This window comes from Lactuca virosa, chromosome 6 (genome assembly GCF_052849685.1).
Source record: "Lactuca virosa cultivar CGN04683 chromosome 6, Lactuca_virosa_CGN04683_v6, whole genome shotgun sequence".
In the NCBI taxonomy this organism is placed as follows: domain Eukaryota; kingdom Viridiplantae; phylum Streptophyta; class Magnoliopsida; order Asterales; family Asteraceae; genus Lactuca; species Lactuca virosa.
Genome location: NC_136431.1, coordinates 182,953,346 through 182,976,411, shown reverse-complemented (window position 1 = coordinate 182,976,411; position 23,066 = coordinate 182,953,346). Strand labels below are relative to the sequence as shown.

The window sequence follows — 23,066 nt, the reverse complement described above, 5'->3', positions numbered from 1 at the left end:
ATTATAGAACCTCAGCCATTATCGGCGATTTGGTGATTAGCTCATATTATGAATTAGAATCTTTTTTTTTCCAATCAGTCAGTTAACAAAAACCAAAGTCCATGTTTGATTGACGGCACTTGGCAATAACCTATAAAAGAACAACAATATGGAAAAAAACCCGAAATTCTACGGAAATAACAAAACTCAAAAACTTAAATCAATACATCTAAAAAAACCCAAATATTAGCAAAGTTTGTTAACCATCATAACTGAAGTTACCCGAACGTGTTAACAAATAAACCTCAAATCATGAGATAATAATCTAAATGTCCAAATAACAACAAAGACATAATAAACAATTGTCTCCAAAGTCTTCAAAATCTAGTGTTAAGAACTAATTAGTAAGAACAAGTTCTAATAGCCATATGATTTGCCCCCATTTCTACAATTAAAGGCATCATCTAACTTACATAATGGCACCTCAATTTGCTTACAAAAATTTGATAACAAGAAGCAAGCCACTTTCCGTAAAGCAAACAAAATATCCAAGTTCGAATCCCACAGACTTCAACCTTGAGGTGACATGTTGTTCAAAAACAAAGTTACCAAATACATATTTTAGACAACATCCGCAGTCATCAATCACCTAACAAGATTTGACCTCTCCTTTTGATTTTTTTAAAGACCCCAATTCCCCTCCCCATTTTCTCTTTTCTCCAACATCTTCCCTTTCTTCCTTTTCATTCTCAATTTCCTCTAACCTCTTAGCCACACAAATAGCCTCATTCAAATTTTTCACATTTTCTACGTTTATCGAGTATTCAAATGACAACCCCGCCACAAAACGTGCCACACAATCTTCATCACTTGGGGCCAAGTGCCCCACATACTGCAATTTCTCAACAAACAAACATGCATACTCATCGACTGTCATATTCCCTTTTTCCAAATTAACAAACTCTCTTTCCATCGAAAAGAGATCGGTATGCGAACAATACCTCTCTTTTACCTTTTCAACAAAGTCGCCCCATGTGAGGTGGGACGCAGCTTCATCACCCAACAACATTCGAGTCACGTTCCACCATGAGAACGCGTTCCCTTTGAGCATACGAACTGCAAACTTCACTTTTTGTTCCTCTCTACACTCGCATAAATCAAATGTCATCTCCATCTCAGTAATCCAGTTCAGGATCGCGGTGGGGTCCGTGCTCCCTGAGAACTCTGGCGGTTGGCAACTAAGAAACGTCTTGTATGGACATGGCTTGATGACCCCATTAAGAATTGACCCCATTTTCTCGTCGATTATCTTGTGGATTTCAGCCGTTATTGACAATCTAGAATTTCCCTCTTGATTCCCAGTTGTCTCCTTTTGTGGTTGTGGGCCCCTCTCACTAGCATCTTGATTTTCTCTACTGCTTCGCGTGTTCACCATCTTTTTTCTACTCAAAACCAATAACAAGACCGATCATATGTGAACCATTGAACAGATATGACAAAAGATCACAAGTATAAGCACAAATTAACTACTTTGTATACATTTTATACAACATAAAATCAGTAAAACTAGAAGAATAGTTTTTGTAGACAGCAATTCCAAGATTTACAAGTTAAATACTCAAGATTCTATTCCCTCAAGATTGTTTTTAATGGAAAGGGTGATTTAAATAGTCAAATTTAATCACCAAGCTAATCAGATAACAACCTAGAAATGAGAAAACAAGATTTTTGCACACAAATGCAACAAGAATCACTTAATTGCCATGTAATTCATAACAAAAAAAAAAAAAAAAAAAAAAAACCCTAAAGCATCGAGTTACTTGATTAACATGCCTGTTAAAGGCAATCATATAGTCTTCTTTCACTTTCAACATTGTATAATCAACAGACTGAGAGATACTGAGTTATCATAGTTTACGATGTGAGAACAAAAATTAGAGATGAGTTCTAGAATCATGTTAGCAGCCAAAGGGATGAGAAACGGATTTAGGGGTTTTGCCTTGAAGTTTGTTGACTATTATTGCAGATATAATATGCATTTGTGCAACAATAACTTGTACATTCATTAAACCAGAAACAAATCCTACGAAACAGAACTTGAAGGGAGGGTGGATAACGCTAAATCAAGTTTGGTTGCAAAAATATTCATATATGGGTACAATCAGATCGAGTCTTGCCACGAAACTCTTAGCGAGTTTGAAAAACACCATCCAAAAGATAGGAGAAGCAGGTTAAACAGTTTAGTCCGGCGAAGCCGTGAATAGGGTAGAAGAAATCACGTTCGGCGGAGGGACAGTAAGGAGAAGGAGATGGTTACCTGTTCATCGGCGAGATTAAGTTCAGTTACGGCCGTGACGGTGAAGGCGTTACATATGAACCTTGGGGAGCAAGAGAGTATTTGAAGAAAGCAGAAGAGGCCTGAACTGAACCGAATCAACCCTACACTTGGAACGTTGGAAATTTTGAGGGGATAAAAATGATTCACAGACAATTAAAAATACTATTTTTAAAATAGTATAATTATTCACTAAATCTCATTTGTTTTTCATTAAAGTAATTTTTTTAGGGTTTTGTCATCATAGATATTTTTTGGAATCTAAAAAATATCAGAAATACTGTGAAGTTTCACTAGCTCATTCATGGATTAGATTTTTCTAAGGATGTAGACGAACCGATCTACTCACAAGCCACCCCAGCTCAAATCGTTAAAAGCACGAAATGAACATGAGTATTAGGGTCACAAATGGAATATCGCTTTTGAATCACAGATAATTCGTATTAATTTACTATTATCATTTTCCCATGTAATCGTTACATATTTCATATTAAATAACCTCACTCACGGCCTACATTTGTTATTCACGAGGATAAAACTAACCTATATTTAAGAGAACTGTGATGATTCTCAAGGCTTTCTAATCAACTCAAAATGATCGACAAAATTTTAACAACTATAACATATGTTAATGGGAGTAGAGGTGGACCTTCTATTTTCAATATACATTTGTCTTGCTCAAGTGATTCAACTACATCCACATAATCTAATCAATCTTCAACCCCGATATTTGCGCCGTCTAGTAAACGTGTATATCGTCGATTTCCCTATCAGACATGATGGATAAATATTCCATCTTACAATGTGTAACGTCCCAAAAATAAGACCCGGAAACTTTCATTTTTAAATTAATAAAACAGCGAACCATATCATTGTCATAAAACCAAGGTAATCAAATTTTATCAATACATCATCATTATCAGAGTAAATCACAAAATGCGGAAACGAATGGTGTGTGCTTAACAATCATCCCAAGCTCTTCCATTTGAAACCAGAAGTACCTAAAACATAAGCTGAAAACCGTAAGCACAAAGATTAGTGAGTTCTCCAAAATATCACATACCATACATAATAAACACATAATGGGCCCCGCTCGGCATCGAGCCCCGTTCGATATACAGATCTGTCATCCATTGGGCCCCGCCCATCATACATATAAAACATATAAACATATAAACACATAACACATGCAATAATCACAAAGATACATAGCATACAGAATGGTCATCGGGTCCCGCTCGGCCTCGGATCGTACCTGGTAATCATAAAAACACATACATATAACTAGCATATAATATACTCATCAGCCCCGTCTGGCATCGAGCCCCGCTCGGTTAACATAAAACACATAACAGATGCAAGACTCACGCATACAACAAGCATACTAAGCATAACAAACCATGGGCTGACATTAGTGCCTTCGACCCGCTAAACATAGTGACGAAACTCACCTCGAACTGCTGAATCATACGGATAAATCTCTGGCTGCTGGTCTGACAAATCTCCGAGTTATCAATACCAATGACATCCAATTAATAAATGGATTCCAATCCATAACCATCAGTCCAAAATTAGGGTAAAAAGACCATTTTACCCCTTACCTAGCTTGACCCAAGGCCAAGGCCCAATCTATTTGTCCAAAGGCCCAGCTTCAAAAATAATCACCCTAGGCCCAAATATGGCCTAATTTTCCAAATTGGGCCCAAATCCCTTTATGGGCCTTTTCAAAGCGAACCAAAAATAAGCATCAACCCAAAAACCTTGTGGCCTAACAAGGCCCTAAACATCTAAGTCCAAACATGGCCAAAACTGAAATCCCAAGAGTCCGAAGCCTAACCTGCTAAGTATGTAGGGCGTACTCAGCACGTACGCGCAACGTACTCGCTTTAGGGCTTGTATGCTAAGCGTATCTGCTTGTACGCCCAACATACTCCCCCATTTGGCCAACTTCCATTTTCCAGCTCTTAAACGATTAACACTTCAATGCAAACTCATATCTGACTTCCTTAAGATGGTTTATCACGTAAAGTTGCCAACTTTACGTGGATGCATGGCTTAATGAGGCTCTTTGAGTTCAAAAGATCTTAATAAATGACTTAATACATGCATGAGACCATAAACACCATAAAGTTTGCACCTTTAAGATTAAGGAACCCTCCAAACATCCAGATCTACAAGATTTAGCTTCTAAAACGGTCTTAACTCATTAAGACCAACCAAAAGGGACTAAAATGGCCATAAACAAGTCCAAAAGAAGATCCATAAGAGAACTTGTCAAGATAAGATCTTTATACCTCTAATGACTTGCAAAAGGAGTGATGATTCTGGATTTCTAAGCTTCACACCAAGCAATACACCTTTAATCTTCTTCTATCCCTTCAAAATGAGTAACAAAACACCAAGTTTTCTTATCAAGAGATCAAAGACACAAAATGATGGCTAAGGGTCGAAATTTTAGGGTTTAGGAGATATGGAGGCTGGTAAAGAGGCCAACCCTAGGAACACCCTAAGGAGCTTATATAGGGTGCAACACCCTAAAAATAGGGTTTCACTAACCCCCCCCCCCCCCCCGTACGGCCCATGTACAAGGTCCGGATACGCGATCCACTCATTTAATAGTACGCTAAGCGTACCCACATGGTACGCTGATGCGTGTATGGGCTGTTCTATATTAAGATTGAATAGTGTTTGAGAGAAAAGCAATAAAATGATAGATTTGATAAACAAACTAGACCTATAGCTTGTAAATCTGAAGACAAACTAAGACCTATTAGCTTGAATTCGATCAACTCAAGGATCACGTCCAAAAGATGATAATTTGTGAACTATGACAATAATTCAAAGTGAACAAAAGGGTTCTTTTTATTAAAATTCGTCTATCATTTTTCCCATGCATAAACTTGGCTTTATATGAAGCCTTTATTACAAATTTGGTGGTTACAAGCCAACCAACCAATTATTCAGTAAAACTAGTAAATGAAAATTAAGGAAACTCTTGAAATAACACAAAAAAACGTCCAAGACACTTGAGGATGAAGAAAAAACGTCTATGCTTCATTAAGGAGCCATAAGAAGCATTAATGAGCCATCAGAAGCATTAAAGTGTAACCCTAATCCACCAAAGAGTGATAAAAACGGCTAGGAGGCTTTATGAAGTAAAAAGTAACGTTTTTAGCACTTATGAAGCCTTAAAAATGTTGCCCTAGCCTTCATGCAACCCTAATTCAATTTGTGGGTTACCATGCACAACCCAACCATTAATCCCAAACCACCTTCTAGCCCACTAGTAATAACTAATCCATCACCTTTTGGGCTTTCATGATCCATGCATGGATCATCCCCTCCCCCTTTGAAAGGAATTGACCTCAATTCATCAAGGCCATCATCATCAAGATAAGGTGAAAGATCTCCCACATTAAAGGTAGCATGCATTCCATGGTCTCCTCCCAAATCCACATTGTAACGATTATCATTTTCAGAATTTGTCACTTCCACACATGTATCATTCCCTCCTCCTTCGAAAGGAATTGTCCTCAATTCAGTAAGAACCAAATTGTGTTGTTCCCCCATACGAACCTTCCATGACAGCAAGTCTTGAAAACAATTTTTTATTGCAGAATGTGACATTTTATTTACTCCAAGCGGGTCTCTTCTCCACATACACATGTTCTTCAAACAACTCAAATAACTCATAGAGTTTAATCCTAACCGTATCTTCCATTCGTGGATAAAAAACCTTTTCCGTACCTTCCCATGAACTCGACCCTGCAAGTTAACCTTGCAATGATTTAAATGGTTAATTGCAGTCATTTTAACAAATGGAACATCATTTGTATTTGTAAGTTGATGAGCAGCACGAATATCATGGCTTCCCAATTTAAGGCACACCAAAAGAATATGAGTCCCAACATCATGAGCTCCCTCCTACGTAAATACTTGGGACTTGGATCTTCATATTGATTAATTCTTTCTTCTTTACTCTTAGAAAGATGGTTTGTAAAAAGATGGATACAATCCTTCGTCTTTCTTTCACCACAAACTTCAAGGCTTCGCTCCTGGTGTTTTTGAAAAACAAATGAAGAATTAATAAAAATATCTTTTGTTTGTGGCCAACACGAAAAATTAGCATAAGAATTGCCACACAATGCCTCTTTTCGTGACTGATTGCTACCACCATGAACACATCTTGTTTTGGAAATCTTCATATCATCTTTTGGAGGGTACAAAATTCTGCCATCATCCAAAAATAATTGGTCTTGTTGTTTTTTAGTCACGAATGAAAAGTCTCCATCTCCAATTGCACAAAACTTTTTATCAAAAGTAATATGCAAGTATTTTTCTCCTTTTGATCAATGAATGAAGACAAAACAAAAAAAATCATTGGTAAGATCATAATCAGTAAAATCCAACCTCTCACCATACTTCCTCCTCTCGTCAAGGTCTTCAAAATGTAAAATATAAGCATTCCATGGTCTCCAAAGTGTAAAAAATTCCCACACTTTGAAACGAACATGAAGATGAAAAACAAATAACCCTTCTTGATCAATGAATCTTCCAATTTGGATTTCTTTAAGATCATTAGAAAAGAAATTATATTCATAAAAGATATGAGAACCTGAATTTTTGTGGCACTTATAGCCATTTGTTCTCGTGGTTGTAAGCTCTTGGAATGAAATTTGTTGTTCAACAAAAATCACAATTTCTTCAACAATTTTGTCCATATCAACAAAATTGATTTCTTCCACAATCGCTTCAACAAATTCATCTCCGATCACGAAATTAGCTTCTTCTTCAATTTCTTCAATAAATTCCTCTTCAACCAAGAAATTTATTCTTTCACAAAATTCCCCTTCTCCATCGGTGTCGTAGATGGGACCAGAATCTTCTTCCTCCTCTTCTTCATCATATAGCTTGCGCAACATTTTTGGACAACAACTGAATTCAAACAAACTTAGCAGAATTTTTTTTTAACAAGAACTTAGTTACACCCAATCGGAACTAGGCTCTGATACCACTTATGATGCGTGTATGGGCTGTTCTATATTAAGATTGAATAGTGTTTGAGAGAAAAACAATAAAATGATAGATTTGATAAACAAACTAGACCTATAGCTTGTAAATCTGAAGACAAACTAAGACCTATTAGCTTGAATTCGATCAACTCAAGGATCACGTCCAAAAGATGATAATTTGTGAACTATGACAATAATTCAAAGTGAACAAAAGGGTTCTTTTTATTAAAATTCGTCTATCATTTTTCCCATGCATAAACTTGGCTTTATATGAAGCCTTTATTACAAATTTGGTGGTTACAAGCCAACCAACCAATTATTCAGTAAAACTAGTAAATGAAAATTAAGGAAACTCTTGAAATAACACAAAAAAATGTCCAAGACACTTGAGGATGAAGAAAAAACGTCTATGCTTCATTAAGGAGCCATAAGAAGCATTAATGAGCCATCAAAAGCATTAAAGTGTAACCCTAATCCACCAAAGAGTGATAAAAACGGCTAGGAGGCTTTATGAAGTAAAAAGTAACGTTTTTAGCACTTATGAAGCCTTAAAAATGTTGCCCTAGCCTTCATGCAACCCTAATTCAATTTGTGGGTTACCATGCACAACCCAACCATTAATCCCAAACCACCTTCTAGCCCACTAGTAATAACTAATCCATCACCTTTTGGGCTTTCATGATCCATGCATGGATCATCCCCTCCCCCTTTGAAAGGAATTGACCTCAATTCATCAAGGCCATCATCATCAAGATAAGGTGAAAGATCTCCCACATTAAAGGTAGCATGCATTCCATGGTCTCCTCCCAAATCCACATTGTAACGATTATCATTTTCAGAATTTGTCACTTCCACACATGTATCATACGCCCCACATACTAGCCCCTCAGCTAGTACGCTGAGCGTACCCTATGGTACGCCCCGCGTACTAACCACAAGGACCAAAAAATGCAATACTTTAATTACAAAGGGTAACCAGGAAACATCCCCATTCCAATCATTACAACTCTCCCCCACTTAAATTAGATTTCGTCCTCAAAATCATTCCTTACCATCCCAGGCATGCTAGACAGCTTGAGCAACACATCCAATACCCCGAGCATACAACAACCTTCCCAAAGGAAACCGAGCCCAACCTTAACAAGGCTCTCCAAAACTGATGATGAACGAGTCCTTTCTCAGCCTAAATTAATCCCTTATAGCATAACCACTTCTACTCTATCCGAATTCTGACATCTCGAATTGTCCTGACTCCCCGACAGCCCGCCCATACTAAACCACTGCTAATTCCATTTCACTTGACTTCCAAACTGTCTACTCAACTTCTGATCAGCGGAGGTTCCCACTAGAAAACATAATCACCAACCATTTGCTGATGCCGGAAACCTTTCACTTGACTAAGGGATTAAATATTTCTTCGAGAAGAGGCTCATCATGATGTTAACGATTCCATGAACATAATGAACAACGAGAGACAATCTGAGGGATAAACCTTTTATTGATGAGCAAGTCACTGATTCCTTAGCTGCTGAACCGATACACTACGACTATAATTCTAATGTCCCATCACTTGTCCGACCCACACACATGTAGAAACGTTCCAAAACACGATCACAAAGGTTTTCTACCACCATAACCAAAAACGTTCCTTTTGGCATGAACCCTTCAGCTAATGCCCTTGGCATACAGATTCCTTAACTCATATCTTACTGAAATAAAGACCTTGCACATAACCACTCGTGATTCCTAACGCGAGTTCCCACCAAAAGCCAACTTGATACATAATTTGTAACCGGAGATCCAAGGATTTACACTTGCATTTCATCCAAAATCTTCTGACTCACGGCAACCCTTTACTAAATGTGGATATAAAGATCCACCGCTACTATTGAGATTGCCAGCCTCACACCAAGTCCATCCACCAGGTTCCTAAGAGTCCAATTGACAAGGCTACCCTAGCCTAAACACCCCTCTGCATCACTCACTTACCGCATAACCATTCCTACAAAAACCAAGATCCAATACCTTGACCCAACAGTCTCTACCAGGTCCCACCTGCATTGCCATAATCACACGGGCCTCGCCCACGTGTCCCACCCCAACTAGAGCCACACAGGCCCAACCACGCCTCAGACCCCCAATGGTCCTCCTCTTATAACATAGATATGCTCTTCGACAATCCTGTCTGTCCTGCCCAAAGCACAAATTGATCCTCCTTTATACTCATGACTACCTCAACTATGGTCTACTTCAAACTGGTGAATGCTATGATCCCATCGTAGACTTACAACACTTCTATTATATCTGCCAATCCGTTGAATGTTACCACCATCCCACAATCTTACAACACGACAAACCCACCATGGTTACCACCCATGATATTACCACACCTATACCATCTCAACCCCAATCATCCCGAGTCGAACCCACATCCGACTGAATTCCAATCAGGTGTTCGGACGAGTTGGCTAGGGTTTTCCCGACCTTCTGAGTACTATAGAAACTCGACGAGTTCGTTGGTTCACTCGATGGGTTGGGTCAACATGGACTGTTGACCTTGACTTTGATAATGGTTGACCAAGTTGACTTTTGAGGACATTTTGGGTATTTTGGGGTTTTGATGGAATTGGTCACATGGTGGTTGTAGGCATTTGAGTCGGGAGCTGAGATTCAGAGTTAGATCTTATCAGTTCAGCACTACTTGTGAGGTGAGTGTTCCTCACTATACTTGTTGGGTCGAAGGCAACAAGGCCGACCCCTTTTAGATTGTTATCCTGATTATTGCATGATTGAGTAATTCGGTGATCTATTAGATCTGTATCTTGGTAGATAGGATGATACTATGCTTAGTGATCTTTAAATATTTGCATGTTTTTCTATTGCCTGGTTATATATTTATGTGTAATGTATATGTCGACATGTTATGTGTGGTTGGGTTGAGGCGGTCCTGCTTTGTGCTGAAGGCCAACAGACTCAGGGCGTCCCGGATAGACTGAAGGCCAGTGGGGCATACTAGTCAGGCCGAAGGCTCGGAGAACGTTCCAGATAGGCTGAAGGCCTAAGGTGGCGTACCAGTCATGCTGTAGGTTCTGTGAGCGTACCAGATAGATTGTAGGCTGGTGGGGCGTTCCAGTTAAACTCAAGGCTCTGAATGCATGTTGTTTATGATATTATTCCGGTTTTGTATTGTGTTGGTATTTTGGGGGAAACTCACTAAGCTTAGGGCTTACAGTTGTGGATTATGTTTCAGGTACCTCAGAGGATCGTGAGAAGGCGAAGGCGTGATCGTGCACCTCCTCATATTTAATTTCTAGATTTCTTGGATTTCTCTGATGTTGAACTTATTTTGAAGACAATTTGTACACAATGATGTTTTTTGGATTTAATTAAAAGTTTAAAAATTTTCATGAATTTTTATGAGTGTTACAAGTTGGTATCAGAGCCTTGGTTTGAGTGAATTGGAGGTACTCGATATGTTCCACGGGTCGGGCGAAAGAGGTTGGCTCAGGAGTTTTTAGACCTGAGGCAGGGATCGGAGTCGGTGACGGAGATCACCCGGATGTTTACTGAGAGGGCTATGTTTTGCCCTGAGTTTACTTCAGAGCAGGCTCAGATGACCTGTTATCTTAGCATGCTCAAGACGGATATCAGGCAGTTTGTTTCTAACCAGCGGTGTGATTCTTTGTTGGAGTTGCAGGAAGCCGCCAGGCGGCGTGAGCTTGAGATAGAGTTTCAGTTGAGAGAGCAGAGACCGGCCCCGACACAGTCGCAGCCGGCGCCAAAGCGGTTCAAAGCCGCTGATTCTAGGTCTGGAGGTCAGCGAGGCCGTACTTGTGGGAAGTGCAGAAATGTTCATAATGGGGTATGTCGGTCAGGAAGGGTATGCCACAAGTGTGGCAGGGAGGGGCACTATGCCAGGGATTGCTGCCAGTTAGGCCCAATTTATAGTATGAGGATTTGCTATCATTGCGATCAGGTTGGCCATGTGAAGGTCAACTGTCCGTTGCTCGCCGCCAAGCCGACACAGACCCCCACGCCAGCTACATTGAGGATCACAGATGGGCGCCAGGGGAAGGTGGGAGCCCCCGATGGCTCGAGGTCACGTTTTTCAGATCACTGTTGAGGATGCCAGAGCAGCTCCAGATGTTGTGACTGGTTTGTTTCTATCCGATGTGTTGTTATTTATGTTTGTATTATGCTTATATGTTTGTACCTTTGGTAGGTACATTCCTAGTGAACTCCTTGCCTGATTTAGTATTGTTTGACTCGGGTGCGAGTCGGTCCTTTGTTTCTCGGTCATTTAGTAGGGAGTTTGTTATGCCTTTGGGGGAGTTGGAGTGTCTGTTGCGAGTTTATATTGCCAACGAACACGAGGTTTATGCTTCTTTAGTATATATGGGTTGCGTTCTGGAGATCTTCGGGGTATCCTTTCCGATCGATTTGATTCCTATTCCCATGGGGGATGTCTGTGTGATTGTGGGTATGGATTGGCTGAGCCGTTTCGGTGCTATGATTGATTGCGAGGGCAAGCGCGTGGTAGTTCGAACCCTAAGTGGGGAAGAACTGGTTATTTATGGAGAGGGCACCAGGATGGGTTCAGGGTTTTGTTCTGCAGTCAGGGATCGACAATATATTCAGCACGGGTGTATGGGTTATTTGGCTTATGTAGCGGATACGCGGGTTCGGGATCAGGTTTCAGTTTCAGAGGCCCCGGTGGTCAGGGAGTTTGCTGATGTATTTACGGAGTAGTTACCCGGTGTGCCTCCTGAGAGGAAGGTCGAGTTCAAGATCGACCTCGTGCCAGGTGCGGCCCCGATTGCCAAGGCGCCGTACCGTTTGGCACCGCCCGAGATGCAGGATCTGTCATCTCAGCTGCATGAGCTTCTTGGCAAGCAGTTCATCTGACCGAGTAGTTCTCTGTGGGGAGCGCCGATTCTGTTCGTCAAGAAGAAGGATGGTTCACACCGGATGTGCATTGATTACCGGGAGTTCAACAAGTTAACGGAGAAGAACCGTTATCCCCTTCCGCTGATAGATGATCTATTTTATCGGCTGCAGGGAGCATATTGGCAAGCAGTTCATCTGACCGAGTAGTTCTCCGTGGGGAGCGCCGATTCTGTTCGTCAAGAAGAAGGATGGTTCACACCGGATGTGCATTGATTACCGGGAGTTCAACAAGTTAACGGAGAAGAACCGTTATCCCCTTCCGCTGATAGATGATCTATTTTATCGGCTGCAGGGAGCATATTGATTCTCCAAGATAGATCTGAGGTCTGGGTACCATTAGGTCAGGGTGAGGGAGGAGGACGTGGAGAAGACCATGTTTCAGACTCGTTATGGGCATTACGAGTTCGTGGTGATGCCCTTCGGGCTCACCAATGCGCCTGCAATATGTATGGATGTGATGAATCGGGTATGCAGGCCGATGCTTGATCATTCAGTTATTGTGTTTATTGATGATATCTTGGTGTATTCCAAGACCAGAGAGTAGCATGAGGAGCATCTTCGTGAGCTCCTGGAAGTTTTGAGGTGAGAAGGGATTTATGTTAAGTTCTCGAAGTGCGAGTTCTAGTTACGAGAGGTTCAGTTCCTTGGACACCTCGTTAACCAGGATGGGATTTTGGTCGATCCGGCCAAGATTGAGGCGGTGATGCAGTTGGAGGTTCCGAAATCTCCCTCAGATATCAGGAGTTTCTTGGGTTTGGCAAGGTACTACAGGAGATTCATTCAGGATTTCTCCAAGATTGCAGTACCCCTCACTCGTCTGAAGAGAAAGGGGGTGGATTTTCGGTGGCGCCCCGAGTAGCAGTCAACATTCAAGACCCTTCGGCAGAGGCTATGTGAGGCCCTAGTTTTGACCCTCCCAGAGGGAATTGAGGATTTTATGGTTTTCTGTGATGCATGTTGGGTTTTGAGCATTCTAACACTCCTATGGTGTACATGCAACCCTATAAACCTTGGATCAATGTTTTCTCTAAAATACATGCAGATAAGAATTTCCAAGGTTTACATCCTAACTAGCATGGCATGGGGAACTTGAATCATAAAATTACTAGTAGAATGACATACCTTTTAGTGGTGGTTGATTGCTTGGAGTTTGAGAGCCTAACACCAATAGTGTGGATGCCTCAAATGGAAATCACAAATCACCACAAACTTTGGAAAACTCTTGAGAGAATAATACACACTCTTGAAATCGGCCACCACTCTTGTTCACACACAACTAGTGCCAAATCAAGTGCCAAGGACTCCTTTATATAGTGTGGAGAATTAGGGTTACATCCATGTAAACCCTAATACTCATGACTCTTCCTTTCCAAAGATCCATGGGTTAAAAGCTCCATGGACCATCCATGGACTCCCATGCAAGCCTAGCCCATACTCAATAAGCATTAGCCCACACTAAATAAATACAAGAGCCCATATTTAATTAGTCACCTTTTGATCACTAAATTAATTCTTAATTAATTTAAGATCAATACTAATTAAATAATATGATTTCATATTAATATATTATAACTTATAATACATTAATAAATCATAAACATACTATTCTCAAAAGATTATCCATACAAATTGTTCGGGTGAAGTGCAACCCAAATGGACCATGCCGGGTCGGGTCAAGTGCATCTCAAATATTGTTATGAACTTAGACACCTTATCCAACAGTCTCCTACTTGAATAAGTCTAATAACTATATTTGCATATATGACTTCAGGAACCAACCGACAATCGTAGCTCTCAAAACTCTGTTGAACTATGAAGCGCCATTTCAGATAAGTGATCATATAATCCTCTGTTCTCAAGATATCAGCCGAACAAATACACGGAACAACGTCGTACTTATTGTCCAACAGTTTGTTTCCTGATTTCCGATTTGTTTGACATAGAACTAAATTGAACACATCAATTAGGTTCTGACCGGGCCCGGTACATAGGTAAAAAAAATCATCGAGGGGCCCAGATATCGCTTCTAATCCTCCAAGGACTAGAAGGAACAGATAAACTTCGACTCATATACTTGTTCTACTACTTGTTGAATTATACACTGAGGCATGTTTTATAACATCAAGTTACTGATGCGTTTTCGTGCAATCAATGTACAACCAACTCATAGGTAACAACTCATATCTCTAGGTTTGAAGACTTATATGATATTACCGTCTCACGATCACTCGAGATAAATTCCATGAACTGATGCAAGTGAGCGTGGGTTTATTCCAATACTCAGAACTTATGAGCACTCATGAATGTTGTAGCAACCATTGCTATGGCTAAACACCTTTAGTCATCTACAAGCCCAATTCATGACAGTCTTAATTCATACCTACTTCCGACGTATGACCGACTGTGGAAGTTTGAATAACTTAGTTATTCGGAAAGAATAACCTACTTATTGTGGAAGTCAAAACATGCAAAGTGAAACACAAGAATAATTGAATCCCATATGGTCTTAACACTTATGAATATAAATAATACACCTTTTATTCATCACCATATCGATTACACATTATTCTGTTTCGATTTATCAACTTAACAGTTGAATTAAAACAATAGTTGTCTCATGCTCCAAGCATGTACACTATGTTTTCTAAACAATAGTCATGCCATACTCCAAGTATGCAAACTATGTTTGTCTATGATCCTTACTTTGTGAAGTAGATCAATTGAACATGATTCCAATGATGCTCATTTCACAATCCCAAATCCTTACCGTAAATGTAAGAATATCAAATTCTTGTCATTTACTGTAATCTGTTAGATTTTAAACTCATATGCATTGATCCTCTTGCAATGACAAAAGTCACAAAGACCTGAAAACAGACATTACAAAGTATTCCAGTGGAGATCAATTCCATGGAAACGAAGTCTCACATTCAAAGTACATTCCTTTGAATATCCTTCTTGCATAAAAGTTTCTAACTTTCTCATAGATTCTTAAAATCTAACTCCCAATATGGAAAACATTTCCATATTCCCATTTTGACTATCACTTCTGAACAAGAGCTACCTCTTTTCAGAATATGTCAATATGGCCCTTTCCAAAATTTAACATCATACTTCCAACTGTCCATGAGAAACCAATCTTAGGTAAACCTCAAATTGTTCTCGACAATTGCTTAATCATTTCAGTCATGTCCGGTTCTATTCCTTTTTCCCTCTTAATGCTCTAGGCATTTTTGAAAATTTAGAACAGATAGATATTATAGCACAAGTGATCGATCCTATACCCGAAGCATATGGGACACGATTCATGATGTTTGACATAAAGACATGATACTAGATCAGTCTTTTGCTACAATATTTTTTTATTTGCCATGTTTTAAAAAATCGACTATGAAGAGGGATGCCGTAATCACAATCGAATTTTGAGAACGCAATATATATATATATATATATATATATATATATATATATATATATATATATATATATATATATCCTTGACTAAAGATGATTGAAATCTCAATCTAAACTTTTAGGATTGAAAAGAAGTATAATCTCCTCTCCCTTAATTATAGCAAAATAACCTTTTCAAAGCGAAACTTTTGTTTTCTATAATTAACATTGCTTAACTTGCAACAATTATTATAATTATCATGCTCCCACTAACATGATGATTATTAGCATAACACTTATGCTCCCACTAGCTTTGACATGTACTCAGAAATCAGCTGGTCTTCTAGAAATCAATACTTTATTGACTTTCTTACCAAAGTTCAGATTTCTGATACGAGATGCTTTGATAAAATTTTATCAAAATCATACACCTTTCCTTAGATAGCACACCTGTATGTCTAAACAATTTCAGAACTATGAAAAAGGATGCCGTAATCATAGTCTCAATTGTTTAGACCTTTGCCATTCCTCACAAGTCTATGTTAGTGTGCCGGTTAACCACACACGCTCCACTAACGACTTTGAGAATGCAAATTTCACAATTGCTATCTACTTAAAATATTCTTAGTGAAAGTGTTTCCTCACCATCATTTTCATGAATCGGAAAGAAACCTTATGACACTTAGATTTTATGGTGTATGTGTTCCCATCCATAAGAATTTGTCACAACCATAACTAAAAGACAAGGTTAGTGACAAACTCAAAACCATATGGATTGAACTTGTTCAATCTTGATTTCTTGCCTCTTGGTAGCACAAGGGCCCACCATTGCTTCCAAGTTGTTATGCACACAATTGAGAACTCATAGAACTCACATACATAGTCAACTTTCCCGGAATAGGCACAGAAACAAGAATTATGTCAACACGATAGGTTACAAACCTCAAGTCGTGTGCTAGCGATAAACTATAGGTTTTATCCTTGATTAGCTCTTGAAACTTTCAAGACCTTTAAGACTCCCACTGTCTTCTTGAAATATAAGTTTCTCTTTGTCAAGAACCATTCCTTGACAACCAAACAAATATTCAAGAGTCAGTGCAGATTCTTATCAAGATAAACACTTCACACAGTTGGCCTTAGTTGGTCTTTGTTTTATCCAAAACATCACAACTTACCAATTTCAAATGTACAAGAGTAGAAAACATTTTACTCTTACATTTGACAAGTGTTATAAACCTTCTTTAAGATGTGTCACTCAAGTTACAATCTTGGAGTATGACTCTAAGACTTGTTTTTGGAACGAAGTATGACTCATCTTCTCGATTTTAACCGCTTCAATAATTCATGACTCCTCTTCTTAGCCATAAGAATGCACTAAGATGTCCCTAGAGGATGAATTGTGATATGGTATCACAATCATTAAGATGATCATAAAACATGATACTAAAGTACTCTCTCATCTTTTCATATTTGAGAAACTTTTATCTTTCTGCTAAATTTGATTCTTCCCATTCGTTTTGCCATACATCGAAACTTTTCCAATGTTTCAGAATTATACTTAAACTACTAAGTATAACCATATTTACTAAACATTAGTAAATCATGACAAATAGTCTTATCGATCTTTTTGTGGTGGACTTGACCAGTGTACATGAATGTGTACTAGATCCCTTAGTCCTTCACTTGACTAACATATATATGTGAACAAGGAATTAGTTTTAATTTTCCAAAGGTGAAGACTTTCATTCATCATACTATACAACTTGCATGATTCCAAGTTTCTGTCCAATTGAAACTTGGGTGATGAGAATCTTTCCTTATTTGGTAAATTTAGACACTTCCACAATTGAAAGAATCAAATTCATATTCCCATTATTGCTAGAAATATACAAACATCAATTTTTCATAAATGCCATTGCAAGGAGATATAAAATAAAGTAAAACAAAATTTTATTTATTTATAAATGCAGAAAAACGTTTTCCTTACAAATGCAACTTTAAATGAAAACTATGCTATTACACATTTTCTAGCAATCTATCATAACTCCTAAGTAGTAGCTCAAGAATCCGATCTTCGAACCATGCGATTGAAATCTATCTTCGCGATCAGATTCAACATACTCTTTCTTTAAGTTTCCTTCTCTTTGCTTGATCCTGCCATACATCAAACTGTATTATGAACCGTCAAATAGGAACTTAAGAGAGTTAGATAGTGGACTTACCTGAAGCAGAGTCAAACTTTTTGACTTGACCTTCTCTCAGATCTTTCAGGTAGTTAGGGCATCTTCGCAACCAATGCCCCTTCCTTTGGCAATATAAACATATGGACCCTTTGGTGATGGTACATGTGACTATCTCAGACTTAGTCTTTCTCTTTACCATTTGGCCAACCGAGTTGACTATGGTCGATCCCTTTCCATTGGGAAGAAAAAGCTTTTCTAGATATCCAATGTTACCAATTGTCAATGTCCATGGTAGTTTGGGAAGTTGATCTACTAATCAAATTTGCTTTACCAGGGCTTCAAATCATTGCTGATTCAGCAGCACCAAGCAAATAGATAAGATCATTTGGGTCATGTCATAGTCTGTTACATAGTAGTCCTAAAGGAACTCACTGTGTGACTTAGAAAGTGATTGAACAACCAACTTTCTCAAGACTTTGACACCCAACTCTCCCAACTTGTCAATATGTGAGCACACATAGACCTTGCTTGCCAATAGGGCTTGAGTGACTTTGAACTATTCAAGAACTTGTGGGTTAGGGAGAATAATTGGAGGAGGTGGAGGAAGAGAAATATGATTTCCACGGAACATCATCTTCATTAGGAAAGCTTGTTCCAAGAGATTTAGGAAGATCATAATTGTCTGAACCAGACACCTTTTGGGAGATATTCAAGATAGTTGATTTAAAGTCCTTAATATAACACCCAATATGAAATATTAAGGCTAGGACCTAACACAATATTTTATAACTTGGAAGAGGGATGCCGTAATCCAAGCTATAGAATATTTGAAGGTAGGCGAATGACGATTCACCAATTTCCACCATGAAAAACGAAATAATTTATTAGGTTTTAATTAGATTTGAAACTCCTAGATCTTTTGAGATTCATTGAACTTTTCAATGGCATGTTTCAATCTCGATTGTGCCCTCTCAAATTTTGTGACTGGGATACCGAGGATCACAAAACAAGGTGTGAATAACCATGCAAATTCACTTGGTACCCTTAATATTATCACCTACTCAATGTGCCGGTTAACCACACACGCTCTACCGATTTATGATAAACATTAAGTCACCCCTTGCCATCCTTACTAGTCCAAGTTAGTGTGCTGGTTAACCACACACGCTCCACAAACGACTTGGTAAGGTACAAAGTGTAAATTTCATGGGTTAGCACCAAATTCACATTTTCCTAAAGTAACTAAGATTGGGAATTTATAAAAGGTTTAGTTACTTTAAATTCATCATTATACTTTTAATGAGAATTATAGTCCTTGTCCTACCCGTTCGGCTAACGACCCTCCACCAGTCAAGGAAGCGGTGGGTGAGAGTGGACACCCATTAAGCTGCCATTTTATAGGTAACAACCTTATACCCCCTTATAGACCGGCTTTGTGAATGAGGCATACTAACGGTAAGACTGACTTGCTCTTATACATATATATATATATATATATATATATATATATATTATTAACTTATAATACTATAAAGTATAAGGGTTGGATTTTAACTTTTAAAACTCTAAGGGTTGGAACTAAAGTGTGTGTGAGACTTTATAAATTCCAAAACTTGAGGGCAAGTTTTGAACAATTCAAAAACGTTTGGATTTTTCATAACTTATGAGTTTAATTAAGGTTTAAAAAACTTTTAATGAAGAGACTCTTGGCCATCCATAACTTGAGGACAAGTTATGGAGTCCATAAAACTATTTATGATGAAAAAGACTCTTCAACTTGTGTAACCTATGGTTTTTAATGGACTTTCAAAGAAAAGACTTTTGGTAATCCATAACATAAGGACAAATTATGGATTCCATTAAAACACATCAAGATCAAGAGTTAACTAACAAACAATTTGCAAATAATTCCTATGATCTAACAAAACTCATAAGTTCATGAACATCCATATCAACAATTTTAAGAATCATATGAACACATACAAAACTTCAAATTTTGATAAAAGCCTTTGAAATTGGATTAGCATAATCATTACAATATGAAAAACAGGTTTTATAAGTCCAAAACAGTTTAGTGTAATGATTCTAGTCCAATTCCAACTTAAAAACTCGAAAAACTGCACTCTGGGCCTCCTACTCGTCGAGTGCATGAACCTACTCGACGAGTAGGATGAAGATATGCTTGGACTCGTCGAGTCCCCCCATGGACTCGGCGAGTCCACTGACCAGACAACAAGATTTTTCGATTTTTCAATAGTTTGCATCAAGTATTCAAGAAAACAAGCCTAGGCTCTGATACCACTGTTGGGTTTTGAGCATTCTAACACTCCTATGGTGTACATGCAACCCTATAAACCTTGGATCTATGTTTTCTCTAAAATACATGCAAATAAAAATTTCAAGGTTTACATCCTAACTACCATGACATGGGGAACTTGAATCATAAAATTACTAGTAGAATGACATACCTTTTAGTGGTGGTTGATTGCTTGGAGTTTGAGAGCCTAACACCAATAGTGTGGATGCCTCAAATGGAAATCACAAATCACCACAAACTTTGGAAAACTCTTGAGAGAATAATACACACTCTTGAAATCGGCCACCACTCTTGTTCACACACAACTAGTTCCAAATCAAGTGCCAAGGACTCCTTTATATAGTGTAGAGGATTAGGGTTTCATCCATGTAAACCCTAATACCCATGACTCTTCCTTTCCAAGGATCCATGGGTTAAAAGCTCCGTGGAATATCCATGGACTCTCATGCAAGCCTAGCCCATACTCAATAAGCATTAGCCCACACTAAATAAATACAAGAGCCCATATTTAATTAGTCACCTTTTGATCACTAAATTAATTCTTAATGAGTTTAAGATCAATACTAATTAAATAATATGATTTCATATTAATATATTATAACTTATAATATATTAATAAATCATAAACATACTATTCTCAAAAGATTATCCATACAAATTGTTCGGGTGAAGTGCAACCCAAATGGACCATGCCGGGTCGGGTCAAATGCATCTCAAATATTGTTATGGACTTAGACACCTTATCCAACAATGCATCCATCACTGGCTTGGGGACAATCATCATGCAAAGAGGACGAGTGATAGCTTATGCTTCGCGGCAGTTGAAGCCGCATGAGACGAGGTATCCCACGCATGACCTGGAGATGGGGGCTGTGGTTTTTGCCCTCAAGATTTGGAGAAATTATCTTTATGGGGTCCTTTGTACCATCTACATGGACCATAAGAGTCCGAGGCACATTATGGTTCAGTCGAGCCTGAACATGAGGCATCGCAGGTGGCTGGATGTTGTCAAGGATTATGACTGTGGGATCCTTTATAATCCGGGTAAAGCGAATGTGGTGGCGGATGCTTTGAGCCACAAGTCGGTTGGACCTTCTGTTGGGGTGTCATGTATGAGTATATTTGTGGATTCTTCGCTTGTGGGGATGACTAGGGAGGCTCAGGTCGAGGGTGTTCGGGATGAGAATTGGAAGATTAAGAGGATCAGGGGCGAGATCACCAGGTTTGTTCTGGATAGCCGTGGTTTGTTGACCCGTTGCGTTCGGGTATAAGTTCCTATGTCTGGTGGGGTCAGTTAAATTGTGTTGGAGGAGGCTCATAAGTCTCATTTTTCTATCCATACGGGGGCCACCAAGATGTATCAGGATCTGAGGTTGAGTTATTGGTAGATGTGCATGAAGAGGGAGATCGCCTGGTACGTCGAGAGGTGCTTGATCTGTAGGATAGTCAAGGCCGAGCATAAGAGGCTGCATGGCAAGCTGCATCTTTTGGAGTTTCCCATGTGGGATAATATAGCAGAATTCTATGGACTTCATCACCAAGTTGCCGAAGACGGAAAAGGGTTTTGATGCTCGTTGGCCAAGAGTGCCCATTTTCTGGCAATTCGGGAGAGCTCGTTGGCCGAGAAGTTGGCCGATGTGTATATTCGCGAGATCATTGCTCGTGATGGGATTCCGGTCTCTATTGTTTCGGACTGTGATGTTCGGTTCACCTCCCGATTTTGGCAGAAGTTCCATGAGGAGTTAGGTATGAAGCTGCATTTCATCACAACTTACCATCCGCAGACCTCACGAACAGAGTGATCGGACGATACAGACTCTTGAGGACATGTTGCGAGCTTGTGTTATTGATTTTGGTTGGAGCTGGGACTCTTACCTACCTCTTGCGGAGTTCTCCTACAACAACAATTTTCACTCTAGCATTGGTGCTCCGCCTTTTGAGCTTTTGTATGGGCGGAGGTGTTGTACCCAAGTCTGTTGGGGCGAGGTTGGTCACAGGGTCATGAGGCTGACCGAGGTGGTCCTTCAGACCATAGAGATGATCCAGTGGACCAGGCAGGGATTACAGACTGCTCAGAGTCGGCAAAAGAGCTATGCCGACCGACGCCGATCTGAGTTGGAGTTTCAGGTCGGCGACATGGTGCTATTGAAAGTCTCACCTTGGAAAGGTGTGATTCGCTTCAGGAAGAGTGGGAAACTGGGTCCTCGGTATATTGGACCATTCCGGGTTGTTGTCAGGGTTGGCAAGGTTGCTTATAGATTGGATCTTCCTGAGGAGCTCAGTCAGATTCGTAGCACTTTCCACGTTTCGCAGTTGTGAAAGTGCGTATTAGATGAGGATGTAGTGGTATCATTGGATGACATTCAGGTTGATGAGCACCTGAACTATGTCGAGAGGCTGGTAGCTATTCTGGGAAGGAAGGTAATGGTTTTGCGTAGCAAGGAAATACCTTTGGTAAAGGTACAATGGCAGCACCAGAGGGGCTCTAAGTGAACCTAGGAACCGGAGGCTGAAACGCGGGAGCATTATTCAGATTTGTTCAGCGCAGTAGGTTTCGAGGACGAAGCCTAGTTCAAGTGGGGGAGAGTTGTAACATCCCGATTTCCAGGTATGAGATTTATTATTTAAAGCAAGTTTTCCTTTGGAACTCGGTGAGTTGATAGCCTCAACTCGGTGAGTTGGAGAGTTTTGGGCCGCGTATTTTTATGGACCAACACGGAGAGTTGGGTGAGGGAAACTCGGCGTGTTGGCGGCTGGATGAGAAACCCTAAATTTTAGTGTTTTGCACCCTATTTAATCTCCTTAAGTCGCTAGGTCTGATCTTCTATCAGCATCTAGAACCCCATATCGGCCCTTGTGAACCCAAATCACCCTTCCCTCTCATTTTGTGATCTAGTGTG

At 39.5% G+C, this 23,066-nt stretch overlaps 1 protein-coding gene across 1 annotated transcript; it reads right to left on the bottom strand.

Annotated features, from left to right (window-relative positions):
• Window positions 1-270: 270 nt before the first annotated feature.
• LOC145122733 (uncharacterized) lies at window positions 271-2,445 on the bottom strand. The gene is made up of 2 exons (XM_079058303.1): window positions 2,297-2,445; window positions 271-1,421 (listed from the first exon to the last, which is right to left on the bottom strand). The coding sequence occupies exons 1-2, from the start codon at window positions 2,302-2,304 to the stop codon at window positions 629-631; spliced, it is 801 nt and encodes a 266-aa protein (XP_078914429.1). The 5' UTR covers window positions 2,305-2,445; the 3' UTR covers window positions 271-628.
• Window positions 2,446-23,066: the final 20,621 nt, after the last annotated feature.